Source organism: Triturus cristatus, chromosome 3_2, assembly GCF_964204655.1.
Source record: "Triturus cristatus chromosome 3_2, aTriCri1.1, whole genome shotgun sequence".
Lineage (NCBI taxonomy): Eukaryota > Metazoa > Chordata > Amphibia > Caudata > Salamandridae > Triturus > Triturus cristatus.
Genome location: NC_140584.1, coordinates 451,183,941 through 451,205,039, shown reverse-complemented (window position 1 = coordinate 451,205,039; position 21,099 = coordinate 451,183,941). Strand labels below are relative to the sequence as shown.

The window sequence follows — 21,099 nt, the reverse complement described above, 5'->3', positions numbered from 1 at the left end:
TTTGGTCCCTTCCGGCTTTGGGCTTCGAAATGAGTCTCCTCTTGGTTTGACTCGGAGAGCGTCTGCACGTTCTGTTTTGATGTTCTCGGACCATCCCGGGGGTTTGATGAGCGCTTGGTCCATCTCATTTGCTCTGGCTGCCGATAGGTCATGTGACCTTGCTAGTACTAGCATGTCCTCGAGTGCGATTTTCGGTTGGCGCAGAATGAGCTCTCTTAATGTCTTATCTCGGCACCCTTGTATTAGTTGCTCGCGTATGTCTTTTGGCTGGTCATCTTCTGTGCATGTGCTGGCGAGTTCATGCAGCCGGGCATAGAATACGTCCATCGATTCCCCCTCACTTTGCCGGGCTTGGCGCAATTTGAACCATTCGAAATCTGGGTTCAACTGTGGATCAAAATGGGCGTCGAGGGCGGCCACGCAGCATTGTCATTGGCAGCTGCTCCTGTGTTGGGCAAATGCTTGAATAGTTTGAAAATTTAGTCCCCTGCGTAGTGCAGGAGCAGTGACCTTTTTACTGCGTCGTCTGTCTCCCTGGTTGCAATAAAATAGTTGTTGAGACGTTCTATCCAAATCTTCCATCGGGGAGATGCCATTGCGGGGCCTTCTAGTTCACTGAATGGGGGTAGGACTCCAGATGCCGCATGTTGGAACGGAATGTGAGCTGGTGCTACTGCTTGGCCTGGTGCGGCCCCTGGGCCCGGTGCCGCCCCTTGGTCGTTGTCGCCCATCGTGCTTATTATTGGTAGCTGCCTTGTCCTTACGGGGCATGTGGCGTGTCCCTCCTCTGCTTGCTTATTGTATCAGGTGTGGTGCCTCAACGTGAGTAGGGAGGCCTCATACTCAGCCTGTCAAACAACCCAAAATGGCTAAACCACGAGAAGTCAATGAATGGCACGGAATAGTCTCTCTCGTCTGTTCGGTGGTTTTCAGAAACTCTTCCTATAGGAAATCACGTAAAATCAGTGTACCAAACATTATTTTGCGATCCTCTTTGGAACCATTTGTCTTACCTGCACTAAATTCAGGAATCTTCTAAAAGTTTTCAAATACATTTACGTTTTCAAGTACAGTGCAGAATGGTAAACGGGGCAAAAGTTATTAATGATAAAACATTGAATTTTCTCTGGGGGTGAGCGTTCAACCTTAATGACAGCAGTAAGTATGTATTCCAAAGTGTATCGTCATTATTTTTCAAAAATTGCAACGAAAATTCCGTCGATGTATTTGTAAATGGACAGTTTTGTAGCACGTATGCAGTAGAAAAGAAAATACTGTTATTGAATAGGAACACTTTTGCAAACAATGTGAAATTAACCATCTGGAAGGTAAACAAAAAATATGTCATAACAAAATAGTTGTTTCAAAACTGAAACTTTGATAGGGTGATTCATATTCACATAAAATTTCCATTTTCTTTTAATCAGTGTGTTGACAGCTCTGACATTCGGAATCCCTGCAGCTTGAATCCGCTGAGAGAGCCCTTTGCCAAGAAGGAATGTGGCATCTTGTTCAGTGAAGTGTTTGAAGCGTGCCACCCAGTGGTGAGTACTGGTAATGATTATTTTTAAGGCACTGCATTAGCCAGCAGAGATGCAGAAGGTTTGTTGTTTGATAATAATTTTCTTGGGACACAAAACAATTATTTGGCTCATATGGAACGGCTGATAACAACCAGTGCAGTAAAATACTGGCGGTATTGTCAATGTGTGAGGTATAAGTGTGCTGTGACCCAAAATGTAAGTCCTTCTGTCCATCAGCGTGCTGTCCTGTGTACATCATCTTTGCAGTGCAACTCTCTCAGTTTTTTTAATCTATTTAGCTGCTGATTTCTTGTTGCATTACTTTACTGATTGCCCAGCTTTTTTGCATGTTTTTGTCCTCTTCAATGTTAGACTCTAACAACCGTAGACTATGTTTACGCTATATAAAAGTGCATTAGTAAATACAAAGGGGCAGATTTATGACATCTGGCGCATCTCTGCTAATCAGCAGAGATGCGCCAGAAGAGTTGCGACGCATCTGCCCACCCGTGCACCACCATTGATGCGCCGCATTTACAATGCGGCGCACCGTGGCACTCGGATGGGCAGATGCGTGACGCATCTCCTGTCGGAAAGGCGGCGCATTGCTGGAGTTGCGTCGCAAGCCCGACGCAGCTCCAGCAAGGCTCGGGGGTGCCCTATCATTACAATGCTGCGTCAATCTTTACGCCGGCTTCAAGCAGGCGCAGGGTTTTGATGCAGCATGGGCTCAAAAGTGACTGAGTGAAATCTTGTAGATTTCACTCAGCCACTTTTAGGAGGCGTTACTGCGACGGAAGCCCCCCCCCCCCCCCCTGCACAGGTACGCCTACTGCTGGTGCAGGGCTTTACAACGTGACACATCTCCCAGATGCGTCACGTTGTAAATACCCCGCAGCATGGCGCAGGATTTGCGCCGCCGCTGCGTCACAAAAGTGACGCAGCGGCGGCATAAATGAGGCGCAAGGGGCTCATAAATATGCCCCTTTTATAGACATGAATTTTAGAGCCGAAGCAATGAAGTAGAAAAATTATATTCTTCAATGTCATGATTATTATGTGGTCGATTCATCAAAATAAGAGTAAGTGAGAATAGGACAAAGTCTAGGTTACACTAGATTTCGTCTTACTTTGGCATGTAAATCTATACCTTTCGTTAATTTGCAGGAGTCAGTCTCCTTTCCCACACCTCTCCATGGCAGATCAAATACTGAAAAGCAATCTGCAATCTTAAAAGCTTTTTCAACATTAAGACCTCCAAAGGACTGGGCCAAAATTGTTAAGTCCCAGGTTTTAAGGAGTGGTAGGAGATGTCAGCCAGACACGGCCAAGGGTTCAAGGAATGCAGCAGTAACGCTTTGGGGTCAGGTGCTCACTCCAGCAGAGGCCATCAGCAGGGTCCAGGTCAGGTCCAGTTAGAACTGGTCAGCTGGGAATCTTTAGGAATGACTGTTATTTGGTTCCCACTAGAAAATGAGGGACTGCATATTAGGACAAAAAGACTTGAGAATGTAGGAACTGAGCCCATCTTCACCATCAGAAACTGTAAGCCCAATACCAAGCTAGCTCTCACAGTGCCTCACGTGAAACTCAAAACAACCAGGGTAAGAGATGGTTTTGGCAACCACGAACAGGACGCAATGTCCCCCAAGGGAATTGTGGAAACATACCTTACCCCTTTCATTGGTTACTCAAGCGTGCCTTTGGTAAAACACAAGAAGAATACGAATAGAGATTTCAATACATTTATTGAAATGAGCGTAATCGTGAATAGAAAGAATGAGCTGCAATTATTATTAGGCAGATGAAACAAAGCAAACAAGCATTATGATCATGGAGAAAAGAATGAACAGTCCAACCTTGTCAGTTACATTTCTATATATCCCTACCTAGCTCTACCCGTACTCTGAGAACATAATGGGTGCACCTTCTGCCCATCTCTTTGGATAGCCTGAGACCCCATACCTGGATGACTCGGTCTGGAGTTAGAATGGCAATCCCTTTCAGCAGGATCAGCATTGTGAGAGCTGCAGGTCGAACCCAACAGTCATTCCCAGAACATAATGGCTTTTTGAGTCCCAGAAGCTTGAATACTAAGTCAGACTCCTGACCCTTGGAGTATAATTCCATGTTCTGGGTAGAAGAGTGAGCAGATCCAGACCTTCAGGGCTCCTCTCAGGTTATAAATAGCAACTATGCGTCTATTACCAGGCTTTATCTTTTTCATTAGCCCCAACATACGGAGCGCCAGTGTGCACTCAACGGTTTCCAGGGTCATGTCCGTTAATACCTGCACAACCCGCTGCCAGAAGTCATGTATAGCAGCACATCCCCAGGCCAGGTGCATAAAGTTAGCTCCATCAGCCTCACATCTGACACATCTAGCATCCTCCTGTAAACCATATCTCATCAGTTGCGCGGGGGTGTAATACAGATGATGTAAGTATTTAAAGTGTATTATTCGGAGGTTGCAGTTGGCCGTCAAGCGCCCCGTCAGTGCCGAACATAACTCCGAATCCTCCAAGGCCATAGGGACAGCCAGTTCATTATTCCACTTCTCAAGGGATGAGGAGCTAGACACAGCATTTTCCCGCTAGGAAGCGCAGTATAGTCTAGTGATCAGCACCTTGCTCTCCCCTACAGTCAACACTACTTGTAATGCTTTCAACATCTGTGGCTGTTGAGGGAACTGAGGATAAAGTGTTCTCACAGTCATGTGCTGTCTTGTATATATAAACCCATGCATTGACTTATATCCATGCCCAGCCAGGAACTCATCTAGGGACAGGAACAGCCGATTTATAAACATGTTCCTGAGCCTAGTAACTCCTGCATTTTGCAAGACACTCATTGCCCCGAGTTCCTGCACTGCTGAGATAACCGAGTGCGCAGCAATTGGCATGGCAGGCGCATACCCATACTCTCTCCCTGCACGAGCACCCAAAGCTCTCCATGCTCTGACAGTGCTCCTGACTGTGTTAATCTTTATCCTGGGTCCTCCATCTCCATTGTGTAGGACCATAGCGGTAAGCGGGATTGGAAAGGCAGTGTCCTCCTCCACAACTAAGTGTGGCAGATAACGCTGAGGGAAGTGCCAGTAATGTGCAAATTGCGCCTAGGCACACAGATAGTGCAGACTCAAATCGGGCACCTCAAACCCCCCCTTTTCAAACAGCAACGTCAGAGTGCTCTAGCCACATCTTTGCTGATTAGCAGCCCACACCAGGGCCAACAAACAGGAGTGTAATGTTTTAGAAAGTGTTGTGTTCAAGGTTATCGGAATGTTTACAAACAAATAGAGGAGCTTGGGAAGAATAGTCATCTTCACAACCGCAATTCTATCTGCATGGGACAACGGGAGGCGCGTCTATCGGGCAACTTGCTAGGTAATTTTAGTTATCATGCACCCGAAATTCATACTGAGCACCATATCAGAGTCTCTGTGCACCCATACCCCCAGATATTTTACTGGCTCCGTAGACCATGCAAGTGGGTACTCCAAGACAGTTGCCTGTGTGCAATTAGCTAGTGGGAAGACCGTGGACTTTGCCCAATTTATGCCCAACCCTGAGAATCTCTCAAATAGGACATATTCAAGTAGAATGGGTGTCAGACGTGTGGCCGGCTCCTGGACTTATGGCATCATATCGTCCGCATACAGTGAAATGGCAAGCGGACGCTGCCAAAATCCCAGAGCGGCATTAGCATGTAGCTGTCGGATCCTACATGCCAAGGCTCTAGGGCCAATGAAAAAAGCATTGGGGAGAGGGGGCAGCTCTGCCTGGTGAGGCCATCCAGCCTTTGCACAGTGAGAATAACTTTTGGGTGGTAGTCACTGTAAGGAAATGTTAACTTTACATTTCGACATGTTCTATTTTTAAATACCATGCACTCTACCTTGTGGGCTACAAGGTGTACATAGGGTTGATTTAATGGTTTTAACCTGTGAAAAGGGACTGAAATACAGTTTTTACAATTTTAAGTCAGGTTACAATGGTAGGCTTGAAGCCATATTTGCACTGCTACTGTAGTGGATGGCACAATAGGAGCTGCACTCCACTAGCCGTATTTTACTTCCATGCCCCGGGTACACTTTGTACCATATGCCTGGGACTTATATGCAAGTGCACAGAGTTCTGAAGCCAACAAAACAGATAGATCAAAATCTGTGACATCATGCAAAAATGGCATTTCCTACATCCTGCAATAAATGTATTGGAACATGCTTTTAATAGAAAACAAATGCAAGTTGAAATAATTATTGGAATATGCATACTTTGTTGTGAAAGCTCATTTGGTTAATGAGATCACTGCAGATGTCTGTCTGTAACCAGACAGTAATAGAACTGAAGCCTGGCTGGTGATGAGCGGAATAGTGACGTGCATTTATAGTGCTCGAGGTCCCAGCCTGCAATGGAAAGCAGTATGAATTCATTATTTTAAAATTGTATCACATAGTATAAGATAGGCTGATGCAAAATGTGCAGAGAGATTTGGGGGGCTGATTTAGAGTTTGGCGGACATTTTACTCCTCCACAAATGTGCCAAGGTACCCTGTCCACCAAATCAATAGTTCATCCGCTCTATTTTGAGTGTGGTAGACCATAATGTTTCTGATTGAGGTGCCACCCTCTGGCTCCTCTGTTAGAAACCCTACACTGACAGTTCTATGGAGTTGAACCCATCAATGTAAGTGCATCAGACCAGCCTCTCTATTTAAAATGGAAGGCCTGAAGCACTTTTTGTTTTCAGTTCAGGAATGCTCAGGTGCGGCTGACACAGGTAAGAGTGGTAGGTTGGTGGGCCGGGTGAGGGGTGGGGTAAAGTCAACAGATGACAGAAAAGGTAAAATGAAATTAAAAAAAATAAAACCACTTACCTAGCACTCACCGCATAGCCGATGCAATGAGCACAAGGTACACAAGGTAAATGGTTTTATTTACTTTTTATTTTTTATTAAATTTTACCTATCCCGTCATCTGTCAACTTCCCCTACCCCACCCCACTCCATCAATCTTACTGTGCTGGCTGTGCCTGGGAAAGCTATGGATAGCCTAGCAATCTCGAACAGAAAAAAACAAACTCCCCGACGAATAGTTGGTTTATGTGTGGTTGGGTTTAATGTTGAGTGTGTCTTTATCTTGATAGATTGGTGGTGGACCCTTCACAAAAGGAGCTCTAGAGGGAAATAACGCATGTCGCCCTCCACTCAAAACTCTCTCATCAACAATCGTTAGCGTCTGGCTTACTCACTCCGCGCGAGTGAGTAAGACAGACATTAACGAACCACCGGTTGAGGAAGAGCAACCGTAATATGTACACAGGGGTACTGTGGACGCATACACAAACCCAGAAAGGTGGGTGCTGGTATGATATGTGGGAGCAACAACCGGGTACATGATTGCATTCCACAGTGTGGCAAGGATTGACCCCCAGCCCTGAAGAAATTGCCGGAAAGCATTAACAGGCAATGAAACATGTCGGCTTCTCTTAACAAACTGATGGAGCACGACAGTAGGTCTTGTTTTTAACGTGAGCAAACACACAGCAGTGATTAAAATTGGAAATAGTGCCAGTGAATGTTTAGCTCGTTTTTATATTGTAGGAGCAAGATAAGTCTTTTTCTATTGCTCTTATAATAGGGGGTCAGGGTTCATAGGCACAAGAATACATTTCGGGGTGCGCATTTTACCTTTTTTCACACTTTCATTTTAATTTCATCTTTTCACATATTTTCTGTGGTGTGGAGGCTGCCAATGATGATAAGCGGAGTACACTGATGAGAAGAACCTATCAGTAGTTCCCTGGGTGGTGTTTCCGTGAGGTGCCTCCACGCCTTTCACACATTTTTTGTTGTTGGCCAGGATGTGAAAATTGTTAGGGGTGAGAAATACACACAATTTAATTTCCGGGGGAGATAAACACATTTGAGAATTTTAAGCAGGGACAGGAGCACCCAGTGTGTACAGCATTGATGAGCTAGTACCTAAGTAGTCTAACCAAGAATAGATTGTGGGTATGCTCACAATGTTTGTCCCGAGGTATAAGCAGGTTCTGTTGATGACTCAAGATTCCTTTATGACCTAGCAATATTATGAAAGAGCTTTCAGCAGGTGACAGCCAGAGAAGGTGGTAGTGACTAGTGGTGTCTTCTGGGCTCTTTATGTGTACTTCTTGTGTTTAAACAAACCTCTCTTATGGTTTGCAACATCTGTGCCTTCATCACTACAATTTGGAGATGAGTGGCTGTGAAGAGCCTTGCATGGAGGCAAGCAGATTGTGTGGACTGCCTTTTCCCAGAGCCTAGGAGACCATTTGTTGATGGTGGAAGAGACTTCGACTTTGCGGTGTTTAATTTAGACAAGCCGTTCACGGAATTCAGGAGAAATTAGCCCATGGTTAACTGTACTGATTTATACGCTGAAACAACAGTTGATGGACAGAATGCAGAATAATGTCATACATTCACCCCAATACAGAGATCTGGGCCTAAATCCATCGTTTTTTTGCTCCCCATGCCATTCCAGTTTGAACCCAGCCATATGCAAATCAGTCTTGACCCTGTGCCTCATGGGAACAGTCCAGCCCGAACTGCCAAGCCAGGTCTTCCCTGGATTGGAAACAAGGATCCTAGGACCGGTTTCGGGGTTTCACCCCTCTTCAGCCAGGATAGCTTGATTCCAGTGGCATGGAGAGCACAGGACCCACGTCTGAGCATACCCGTACCACTTGAGGTGACAAATGCAAAAACAACAGTTGATGGACAGATTGCAGAACAATGTCATACATTCACCCCAATACAGAGATCTGGGCCTAAATCCATCATTTTTTTGCTCAGCATGCCATTCCAGTTTGAACCCAGCCATATTCAAATCAGTCTTGACCCTGTGCCTCATGGGAACAGTCCAGCCCGAACTGCCAAGCCAGGTCCTCCCTGGACTGGAAACAAGCATCCTTGGACCGGTTCTGGGGTTTCACCCCTCTTCCGTCAGGATAGCTTGATTCCATTGGCATGGAGAGCATGGGACCCACGTCTGGGCATACCCGTACCACTCGGGGTGACATGCAAAAGCAACAGTTGATGGACAGAATGCAAAACAATGTCATACATTAAACCCAATACAGAGATCTGGGCCTAAATCCATAGTTTTTTTGCTCACCATGCCATTCCAGTTTGAACCCAGCCATATGCAAATCAGTCTTGACCCTGTGCCTCATGGGAACAGTCCAGCCTGAACTGCCAAGCCAGGTCTGCCCTGGACTGGAAACAAGCATCCTAGGACCAGTTTCCGGGTTTCACCCCTCTTCAGCCAGGATAGCTTGATTCCAGTGGCATGGAGAGCACAGGACCCACGTCTGGGCATACCCGTACCACTAGGGGTGACAAATGCAAAAAAAACAGTTGATGGACAGAATGCAGAACAATGTCATACATTCACCACAATACAGAGATCTGGGCCTAAATCCATCGTTGTATTGCTCACCATGCCATTCCAGTTTGAACCCAGCCATTTGCAAATCAGTCTTGACTTTGTGCCTCATGGGAACAGGTCAGCCCGAACTGCCAAGCCAGGTCCTCCCTGGACTGGAAACAAGCATCCTAGGACCGGTTTTCGGGTTTCACCCCATTTCAGCAAAATAGCTTGATTCCAGTGGCATGGAGAGCATGAGACCCACGTCTGGGCATACCCTACCACTTGGGGTGACGAATGCAAAAACAATAGTGATAGACAGAATGCAAAACAATGTCATACATTCACCCCAATACAGAGATCTGGGCCTAAATCCATTGTTTTTTTGCTCACCATGCCATTCCAGTTTGAATCCAGCCATATGCAAATCAGTCTTGACCCTGTGCCTCATGGGAACAGTCCAGCCCGAACTGCCAAGCCAGGTCCTCCCTGGACTGGAAACAAGCATCCTAGGACCGGTTTCGGGGTTTCACCCCTCTTCAGCCAGGAAAGTTTGATTCCAGTTGCATGGAGAGCACGGGACCCACGCCTGGGCATTCCCGTACCACTCGGGGTGACAAATGCAAAAATAACAGTTGATGGACAGAATGCAGAACAATGTCATACATTCACCCCAGTACAGAGATCTGGGCCTAAATCCATCCAGGGAAGACATGGCTTCGCAGTTCGGGCTGGACTGTTCCCATAAGGCACAGGGTCAGACTGATTTGCATATGGCCATGTCCGAACTGGGGTGGTGGAGTGAGCTAAAGAATGATGATGGATTAAACCCAGATCAGTTGACTGGGGGTGAGTGTTTGATTTGCTCAACAGTTCCGTCCATCATCCCCTATGGTATTGCTTTGTTTGCCCTAAGTTGGCAGGGTATGCCCAGACGTGGGTCCCTTGCTCACTTCGCCACTGGATTCAAGATAGCCTGGCTGATGATGGTTATGAACCCGAAAACAGTCCCAGGATGCTTGTTTCCGGTCCAGAGAAGACATGGCTTGGCAGTTCAGGCTGGACTGTTCTCATGAGGCACAGAGTCAGACTGATTTGCATATGGCCATGTCCGAACTAGGGTGGTGGGGTGAGCTAAAGAATGATGATGGATTAAACCCAGATCAGTAGACTGGGGGTGAGTGTTTGATTTGCTCAAACATTTCGTTCATCATCTCCTTTGGTGTTGTGCTGTTTTCTACGCTGCAATGTTTTGAGACAATTAGCGCTTTCACTTTAAGGCATTTAGTTGTGACTGGTGCTCAAGTGCATGATTTGTGAGCACGTGCTTATCTCCACCTATATTTCATTTCACCCACGCGACCCAGAGAGTGCTTACCTCTATGAGTGTGTCTCTGTGCTCGAGCGTGTCTCCTAGCTGGAGCACGTCTATCTGCTTGAGCGTGTTTCTCCTCAAGCAGGTTTCTTTTTGAGCGCATCTCCCTCCCTGCTCAATTGTATCTCCCAGCTGGAGTGTGTCTTTCTATTTGAGTGCATATTTCAGGCAGAGCGCGTCTCATTACTAGTAATAATTGTTTGATGAACTTACCTGACTCAAGAGCAGGAGTTAGCTGTTGCATTTCTCTTCATGCGGTCTTGGTTTCAAGCATAACAAGAAGATATCAGGAGTGGCTGCACATGTGACATTACGATTCCTATACCACAGGGCCATCTACTGTCAGATATCGGAGCATTGTATCTGTGTTTAACAGCACTTGGCACGCTTTCAAGCCAGAAGTGTCAATCTGGGATATCATAACCTGACCTGACCTTGTCAGAGCCGGTCGCTCCTCCCGCCGCGTGGCTCCTCCTGAGTGCGCCCGGTCTCCCCTTGCTGCCGCTCGCCGCTGCTCCTGTGGCTGAGGCTCCTTATTTTTCCTGTTTTGCCGCCCTCTCTGTGCCAGAAATTGTATTGCTTTTCACTGTTGTACCAGTAATTGTATTGCCCTCTCACTGTTGAGCCCCTGATTTCTTCTTGTTTCTGTGCTCGTCTGCCGCCTTTTTCCTGCTGTTCCGCCCCACTCCCCGCTCCCTGCCGCTGTTACCCCGTGGCCCGCCCCCGTTCTTTCTTCTGTACACCCGCTCCCCTTCCCATTCTCCTCCCCGCTCCCGCCTCCCAGCTGCTCCTCCCTCCCACTGGATACTTAAGGTGGTGTCCGCGCAGAGCGGAGCTGTGACCTGACCTGACCTTGTCAGAGCCGGTCGCTCCTCCCGCCGCGTGGCTCCTCCTGAGTGCGGCCGGTCTCCCCTTGCTGCCGCTCACCACTGCCCCTGTGGCTGAGGCTCCTTATTTTTCCTGTTTTCCCGCCCTCTCGGTGCCAGTAATTGTATTGCTTTTCACTGTTGTACCAGTAATTGTATTGCTCTCTCACTGTTGAGCCCTTGATTTCTTCTTGTTTCTGTGCTCGTCTGCCGCCTTTTTCCCGCTGTTCCGCCCCACTCCCCGCTCCCTGCCGCTGCTCCCCCGCAGCCCCGCCCCCGTTCTTTCTTCTGTACACCCGCTCCCCTTCCCATTCGCCACCCCGCTCCCGCCTCCCAGCTGCTCCTCCCTCCCACTTCACCATTTATGGCGGAGTCCACACGTATGCGCAGCGTTCACGCACTCAACGCCGGCCGAAACACCGCCTGCTACCAAGCCACCCCGAGGCGCACACACGGGCCCTTCACCTGCCAAGCCTGCCAATTCACCTGCCTCAGGACCTACCCGGCACCCGCCAAGCCGAGCACCAGCAACAACCACCTCAAGTGCATCCTGCTCAACACACGCTCCGTCCACAGACACGCCATCGAACTCTGGAACCTCCTCGACACAACATCACCAGACGTCGCCTTCCTCACGGAAACCTGGATGAACGCCTCCTCAGCCCCCGACATTGCCATAGCCATCCCGGAGGGCTACAAGATCACCCGGAAGGACCGCATCAACCAAACCGGAGGAGGCATCGCCATCGTCCACAGAAACACCATCCGCATCACGACCAACTCCGACGACACCCTCACCACCGCCGAACACCTTCACTTCCAGATCCACACAGACCCCAAGACCACCCTCAGAGGCACCCTCATCTACAGACCCCCGGGACCACGCACACAATTCAGCGAAGCCATCGCAGACTTCGTCAGTCCACACGCCCTCACCTCCACAGACTACATCCTCCTAGGGGACCTCAACTTCCACCTGGAGAACAACAAGGACTGCAACACAGCCGGCCTGCTGGACAACCTCGCCAACCTCGGACTCATGCAACTGGTGAACACCCCCACCCACTACGCCGGCCACACGCTTGACCCCGTTTTCTCCTCCAGCAAGCACATCTCCTTCAGCCACTCCACCGGACTACACTGGACAGACCACAGCTGCGTCCACTTCAACTTCAGGAGAACCACGACCCACCACCCCCCCCAGCAGACCCGGCAGCAGGAAAGCCTCGTGGTTTACCAACGACCTCAAAAACTCCAAGAAAACCTGCCGCACCCTCGAGAAAGCTTGGCGCCACGACCAGACAACAGAACGCATGACCGCCCTCAAGAACGCTACCCGCAAAAACCACCAGCTGATCCACACCACCAAGAAGACAGCATTCAAAGAATGACTGGACAACAACACCCACAACAGCAAGGAGCTTTTCAGCATCATCAAAGAGCTCTCCAACCCCAGCGCCTGCAACAGCGACATCACCCCCTGGCAAGACCTCTGCGACTCTCTCGCCTCGTTCTTCCACCGCAAGATCGCCGACCTACACAACAGCTTCGGTGCGCTGACCACGCACCCAACCACCGAACCAGTGCCCCCCACCACCACCCTCTGCACCTGGGCCCCTGTCAGCACCGAAGACACCACCCGCATGATTAACACCATCCACTCCGACTCCCCTACCGACCCGTGACAACACCACATCTTCAACAAAGCCGACTCCATCATCGCACCCCAACTCCGGAACATCATCAACAGCTCCTTCGCATCCGCCACCTTCCCGGAGAGCTGGAAACATGCCGAGCTGAGCGCCCTCCTGAAGAAACCCACTGCGGACCCCACGGACCTCAAGAACTTCCGCCCCATCTCGCTCCTCCCCTTTCCAGCCAAAGTCATCGAGAAGACCGTCAATAGACAACTCTCCGCCTTCCTCGAGACCAACGGTTCCCTCGACCCCTCACAGTCCGGCTTCCGAGCAAACCACAGCACCGAGACCGCCCTCATCGCAGACACCAACGACATCAGGTCCCTTCTCGACAACGGGGAAACGGCCGCCCTCCTCCTCCTGGACCTCTCAGCAGCCTTTGACACCATATGCCACCACACCCTGACACAACGCCTCAGCAACACCGGAATCCAAGGAGCGGCACTGCTGTGGATCATCTCGTTCCTCGCCGGAAGAACCCAGAGAGTCCGCCTCCCCCTGTTTCGATCCGCGGCCACCGAAGTCATCTGCGGCGTCCCGCAAGGATCCTCACTCAGCCCCACCCTCTTCAACATCTACATGAGACCTCTCGCAGCCATCGCCCGCCAACACAACCTCAACATCATCTCCTACGTCGACGACACCCAGCTGATCCTCTCCCTCACCAACGACCCCGCCACCGCCAAAGCCAACCTCCAGGAAGGAATGAGAGACGTCGCAGAATGGATGAAGAGCAGCCATCTGAAACTGAACTCAGACAAGACGGAAGTCCTCATCCTCGGACCATCTCCCTCCGCCTGGGATGACTCTTGGTGGCCCCCTGCCCTGGGCAGTGCACCCAAGCCAACAGACCACGTACGCAACCTGGGCTTCATCCTGGACTCCTCCCTCACGATGACCAAGCAAGTGAACGCCATCTCATCATCCTGCTTCAACACCCTGCGCATGCTCCGAAAGATCTTCCGATGGATCCACACCGAAACCAAGAAGACGGTCACCCAGGCCCTCGTGATCAGCCGCCTGGACTACGGGAACACCCTCTACGCTGGAACCACAGCCAAACTCCAGAAAAGCCTCCAGCGCATTCAGAACGCCTCAGCACGACTCATCCCGGACATCCCTCCCCGCAACCACATCTCTGCCCACCTGAAAGACCTTCAATGGCTCCCCGTCAACAAAAGGATCACGTTCAGTCTCCTCACCCACGCACACAAGGCTCTCCATGACATGGGCCCGAAGTACCTCAATAGCCGCCTCACATTCTACACACCCACCCGCCAGCTCCGATCCGCCAGCCTCGCCCTCACCTCCGTCCCACGATTCCGGAAATCTACCGTCGGAGGAAGATCCTTCTCCTACTTGGCAGCCAAGACATGGAACTCCCTCCCCACCCACCTACGGATGACCCAGGACCATCTCTCCTTCAGGAAACAACTCAAGACCTGGCTGTTCGAGCAGTAGCTCCCTCCCCCCCCCCCCCCCCCCCCTCAGTGCCTTGAGACCCTTACGGGTGAGTAGCGCGCTTTACAAATTTGGTGATTGAATGATTGATTGATTGATAACAGCAATAAGCACGCTTTCTTCTTCACTATTAATTTAGCGAGTGGCAATCTGGATTAGTATAACCGCGATTGGCACACTTTTTGGTTAGAAGTGTCAGTTTGGCCACAGTGATTAGCATGCTCTTGGATTTCAGTGCTAACAGCAATTAACACGCTATTTGGGCCAATTCATTTTGTTTTTATGTGTACAATTAGAACATGTGTTGGAGTCTGGGGTTTAGAGGTGCTTTATGATGTAAACTGTCACACCTCCAGTTCCCTTTTTGCGATATTTGGATCAGATCATTAAATGCTTATTTAGGTGCAATTTACGGTCAGAAATTTAGACCAGATGGGAAAAGGAATCTGTTGTAATATTATTTAGGTGTAGAAGGGCAGAATATTTGTGATCATCTACCTGATTTTAATCCTAGTGAAGAAGAAGAATTGTATAAATACCAGAGTGCTTTTAAACAGTTGAAAACTCATTTTGAAGGTAAAGTCAACCTTGTAGTACGGCAGCATAATTTATTTCCAAGAGTGCAGGCTCCAGCTATGCAAGTGTCCTTTCCTTTAACGGAAAAATTAGTTCTATTACATGATGTTACTGATCGCCCAAATCTCCCAAACCATACAAGACGATTGATAGCTATTGCACTTACTGCAGGAAAACTTTGTATACTAAGACATTGGAGAATACCACAATGCCCTACACATGACGAATGGCTTATTGAAATGTATAAATCTGAAAGAAACATGTTAGTTAGATTCCTTACCTTAGAATATCCCCAGGCGTCAGGCTGGATCCAGAAAGATTTTTCATCAGCAATACCCTTGCACGTCGCTAGGCTTCGTCTGCGGCTCCGCGTCCATCGTCGGCAGCCTTAACTCCCGGCATGACGTCGTCGCAGTACTTAGACGCCGCACTCGCGCGTTGACGTCTTTTTTCCGTTACACCCACTCTTTGTGGGATACGGTGGCGGACGTGCTGCCCCAGTGTCCGGAGTTCCGGGAAGAGCATACCCTTTTAGTCATTTTTTTACTAAACTTTTTGAACTTTTTTGGTTCCTATTTCGAGTCGACCTCGACTCCTGGTGCCGGTAGGGATGCCTGGGTTTAAGCCATGCGACGCCTGTCACCACCTAATGTCGGTCACGGATCACCACCGCCGGTGTCTCTACTGCCTTGGGGCCGACCACGATGCCGAGTTGTGCCTCAACTGCCAGGCCTTGACCTCGAAGGCTAGGCGGGAGCGGTCCTGCAAGCTGCTCGAGATCCGGCAGTCGGCTCCGTGCCGCTTAAGGTCCCGGTCGAGGAGGAGGTCGAGGGACTGGTCGCGGAGCCGCAGCCATCACCGCTCATCGGGGTCCAAGTCCTCGCATTCCGGTAAGTCGAGGCACAGCAAGAAGTGGAAGAGACAACATCGCTCTTCTGACTCCCCTCACCGGTCGCGCAACTTGGCTGAGGGTTTGGGTGACACCACCCGCGTGGCTCCAGCGGAGCAGCAAGAGTCGCGTCCGGCCCCATGTCCTCCGGTCCCTGGGCCCCATGCGACTCCGACAGAGATCCGAGACTTCCTCGTGGCCTTGCTCCGCCGTCGAGGCCTGCCGGGGCGCCTTCGGGCCCCGCAGGTCCGACTGGGGGGCCTAGCGAGCCGGCGGCCCCGGCACCGTTGTCGACTTCAGTCCCAACGCCTCAGGCCCCCGGGGGATCCAGGCCTGGATCCCGGTCGACGCCGGTCGACCTTACGACCCCTCCGCCGGCGCCGACCCCTTCGGTGCCACCTCCGGCACCGTCTTCGGATGACGACGTCCCCAGGTTTAGTCCTGGTCCAGGCCCAGTGTCGGAGCGGCGCCGATGGATGACAGATTCATCTACCGCCCGGCTCCGACTTTTCCACCTGTCTACCAGGAGTCGGATGACGGGGACGACTGACAGTGGCATCATCTCTCCTCCTTCCGTGGCTACGGAGGAGGGTGCTACCTATTATGTGGTGCTGCGCAGGGCTGCCAAGGCTCTTCAGCCAGAGCTCCCCGCAGTGGCCGTGAGGACTAACCTCCTCACTGAAGTGCTTCAACTGCCGGTAAGCTCCTCGGAGCGTCTGCTACAGTTCAATGAAGCACTGACAGATGTTCTGATGGGCACCTGGTCCAAGCCCTCCACAGCTCCTCCTGTGGACCGGAACGTGGCCCGGCGCAACGGGCAACCCCAGCTTTCTGTCGGTGTACCCCACGCCTGAGTGCCTGGTTATCCAGGCCTCTACTTCCCAGACCGCCTTCCCGTCAGCTCCCCCGGATTGGGAATCCAAAAGGTTGGAACAGGATGGAAAGAAACTTTTCTCCTCCCTTAGTTTGGGGTTGCGGTCTATCAACACCAGTGCCTTTTGGACCGTTAAACCACCTCTTTGTGGGATACAGTGGCGGACGTGCTGCCCCAGTGTCCGGAGGAGGCCCAGACACAGCTCGCCCAGACTCTTGCCGAGGGGTGGGATGCGGGATGCGGCACGGTACTTGATACGATGTGGGCTTGACACAACGGACTCGCTAGGTAGGGCAATTGCGACCACGGTGGCGATTCGTCGCTACACCTGGCTGAGGTCCACGAATTTCTCCGGGGATGTCCAGAGCACCCTCATGGACATGCCCTTCGATGGCCGTCGCCTCTTTGGTGACAAAGCGGATAGTGCGCTGGAGCGCTTTAAGGACTCCAGGGCTACGGCCAAGTCCTTGGGCCTCTCGGCCCGCGCCCGCAAACTTCCGCTTTTCACCCCTTTCGTGGCCAAGGAAGGGGCGCCCCCACATGTTTGCCTAGCCACAGGCTGCAGAACCAGCCTCAACATGGTCGCGGACGTGGATTCCGCAGAGGCGTAGCGGGGGGACAGAGAGCCGGTCAGCCCACATCTACCCCAGCAGCATCTGCCTCAAAGCCTTCCTAGTCCAAGCTTTCAGGCCCATTCCACGCCAGTGGGAGGCAGAGTTCGCCATCACCTGCTCCACTGGCGTACCATCACATCAGACAGGTGGGTGCTGCAAATCATCCGAAGGGGCTACTCCCTCCCCTTCGAGGCGACCCCTGCAGCCATGCCACCGCAGTACCACCGCATGTCGGGGGATCACTTGCAACTTCTGCAGGAGTAAGTTACGGCCCTCTTGGCCAAGGGGGCCATCAAGCGCGTTCCTGGCCCAGATGTAGGTCGGGTTGTTATTCCTACTACTTTCTGGTTCCCAAGAAGGGCAAAGGGGGCCTACGCCCTATCTTGGACCACAGGAGCGTCAACGCCTTCCTCCGGAAGGAGAAGTTCAAGATGCTCACCTTAGCTCAGGTTCTGGCTGCCCTAGACCCTGGAGACTGGATGGGAGCATTGGACTTGCAGGACGCTTATTTCCACATCCCCGTCCTGCCGGCCCACCGGTGTTACCTGCGGTTCACGGTAGACCACGAGCACGTTCAGTTTACCGTGCTCCCCTTCGGCATCGGTGTTCACGAAAGTGGTGGTCGCAGCTCATCTGCACAGATTCGGGGTTCCAGTCTTCCCCTATCTCAACGACTGGTTGTTGAAGGCGGGCTCGCCCCAGGCAGTTGTCTCCCACCTCCAGACTACGGCCGACCTCCTGCATTTGCTGGGGTTTTCCGGGTCTATCCTCCGGAACAGCGGGTTCGCTATATTCAGGCTCTGATTCCGATCTTTCAGCTTTTATCCCGGGTTTCAGTCGGGTTGGTGCTGCGGCTACTGGGTCTGATGGCCTCCTGCATCCTGCTGGTACATCTCGCCAGGTGGCGGATGCGGGCTCTGCAGTGGCACCTGAAGTTTCAGTGGGCCCAGCATCGGGGCAACCTGTCCGACCATGTCTTGATCTCAGAGGGCACTGCAAGACAGTTGCAGTGGTGGCTCACGGACCGCAATTGGGTCAGTGGCAGATCCCTCTCCCTACCCCAACCGGAGCACGTAGTGGTGACGGATGCATCCCTCCTGGGATGGGGAGGCCACATGGGAGAGGCATAGATCAGAGGCCTCTGGTCTCCGGCGGAGTCCCGGCTCCATATCAACCTATTGGAGCTGCGGGCGATTCCACTTGCACTGAAGGCATTCCTTCCCTCTGTTCGGGGAAGTGTAGTGCAGGTGTTCACAGAAAACATCACCGCCATGTGGTATTGCAACAAACAGGGCGGGGTGGGGTTGTGGACCCTTTGTCAGGAGGCTCTGCGTCTCTGGACATGGCTGGAACATCAGGGCATCACTCTGGTGGTTCAACACCTGACGGGCTCTCTGAACGCCAGGGCGGACGAACTCAGCCGCCGGTGCATGATGGATCACGAATGGCGTCTGAAGTCGGACGTGGCGCAAGGACTCTTTCGACAGTGGTGAGAGCCTTGGTTAGATCTATTCGCCACCGAAGAGAACGCGCAATGTCATCAGTTTTGCGCGTTGGAATTTCCAAGGCAGCACTCGCTCGGAGACGCTTTTCATTGCGAGTGGAGTTGCGGTCTGTTGTACGCCTTTCCGCCTATACAACTTCTGCCCAGAGTGCTGAAGAAGATCAGGCGTGACCGGGCCCAAGTCATCCTTGTGGCTCCGGATTGGGCACGAAGATACTGGTATCCTGAGCTAATCAGTCTATCAATCAATCCCCTGATTCGACTGCCTCTTCAGGAGGACCTTCTGTCAGCAGCAGGGGACGGTCCTCCACCCGAACCTGTCCAGCCTCCACCTCCATGCGTGGAGATTGAGCGGCAACAGTTGATGCCATTTGACTTGCCTCCTGAAGTCTGTGATGTCATTCTGGCAGCCAGGCGTCCCTCCACTAAAACGGTATACGCCTGCAGGTGGAACAAATTTGTGGCATGGTGCACAGCAAAGGCTGTGGATCCCCTTTGCGCCCCTCTTTCTGAGGTTCTCCTCTTTCTTCTTTCCCTGGCCCAGCAGGGCTCTGCTCTGGGCATCCTCAAGGGATTTCTTCCAGCTATTTCGGCTTTCTTAAGGCTTCCTGATCAGCCTTCTCTTTTCAAATCCCCTGTTGTTGCTCGATTCTTTAAAGACATTACTCATATGTTTCCTTCTGTTCCTTTCGCAATGCCTCAGTGGGATTTGAACCTGGTGTTAACCTATCTGATGTGCGCTCCCTTTGAGCCACTTCATAATTGTCCTCTTCGTCCTCTGACTATTAAGGCTGCTTTCCTCACCTCTGCTAGACGGGTGAGTGAGCTCCAGGCTCTATCTTCTAAGCCTCCTTTCCTTTCTGTCCATCCGGACAAGGTTGTTCTCAGGACTCGTCCTTCCTTTCTCCCTAAGGTGGTAACTGCTTGTCACATCGGCCAGTCTGTTACACTGCCCACCTTCTTTCCGCCTCCGCATCCCTTGAAAGAGGAAGAGAGGCTCCACCATCTGGACCCAAAATGAGCGCTGTCCTTCTATCTGGACCGCACAAAACAGTTCCGGGTGGACGACCAACTCTTTGTTGGCTACGTGGGCGCTAAGAAGGGGAGGGCAGTGCACCAGCGAACCATCTCTCGGTGGGTCGTTTTGTGCATTTAGGCCTGTTATTCCTTGGCTAAGAAGGATCCTCCTGTGGGGCTGAGAGCCCATTCCCCCCGGGCCACGGCAGCTGCTACTGCCCTGGGACGGGGAGTCCTTCTGCAGGACATTTGTCAGGCAGTAACGTGGGCCGCGCTGCACACGTTTGCCAAGCATTACTGCCTGGACAGCCAAGTCCGGAGAGACGGCTTCTTTGGCCGTTCCGTTCTCCAGGACTTCCTGGTGTGATCTTGGTTCTCAGACCCACCACCGGGGTTGGTATTGCTGGGGCATCTATTCTAAGGTAAGGAATCTAACTAACGTGTTTCTTTCAGATGAACAAGTTACTTACCTTCGGTAACGATATATCTGTAATAAACATTAGTTAGTTAGATTTCATACCGCCCCACCCATCCTCCCCGCTCTGCGAACTGATATCTAGGGTTAAGGTCATCCCTTTCAGGGCCCTAGATTCATGGCACCAGTGTCGGTCTCTTGCATGGCTCTGCGTTCCTGGCGCGGAAAGCTATGTACAAGAACTGACGTCAGCGTGCGAGGGCGGCGTCTAAGTACTCCGACGACATCATCCCGGCGATCACGACGCCGACGACAGACGCGGAACCGCAGACGACGCCTAGCGACGCGCAAGGGTATTGCTGACGAAAAATCTTTCCGGATCCAGCCTGACGCCTGGGGATATTCTAAGGTAAGGAATCTAACTAACTAATGTTTCTTACAGATATATTGTTACCGAAGGTAAGTAACTTGTTCAATAGCATCATATGAAAAACTGATTTATAGATTGCAGGACAATGTTGGAACTTTCATCCAAATTTGGAACCCCTTTCTAGCTAATTAATATTCTATTTCTGCTAATATTTCAGATTTTTCTTCTAATTAGGAAATACAATGAGGGAATCACTTCTTTTTTCATTTTCTTATTAATTCGTTACCATTATTATTTATATTCATGCTGTTGATGTTATCATTAGGACTGTTGATGCTTTAGCCAGTGACACTGTTATTTGAATTAGGACTTACTGTTCACCTATTGGAAATTGTTGAGTTAGTGGAAATATCTTCACTTGAAATATTATATTTGTATGATATTATCGCTACTATCTTCCAACTATCTATAATACATGGTATACTACATATTTTATACTATCTTTA

General features: G+C 50.8%; 1 protein-coding gene across 1 annotated transcript in view; it reads left to right on the top strand.

Annotated features, from left to right (window-relative positions):
- Positions 1-21,099, top strand: part of OTOG (otogelin) — a 1,045,291-nt gene that overhangs the window by 597,287 nt on the left and 426,905 nt on the right. Inside the window, exon 29 of the mRNA XM_085647044.1 lies at positions 1,428-1,544. Within this exon, the coding sequence (XP_085503170.1) occupies positions 1,428-1,544 (117 nt within the window). The remainder of the gene's footprint in view (positions 1-1,427; positions 1,545-21,099) is intronic.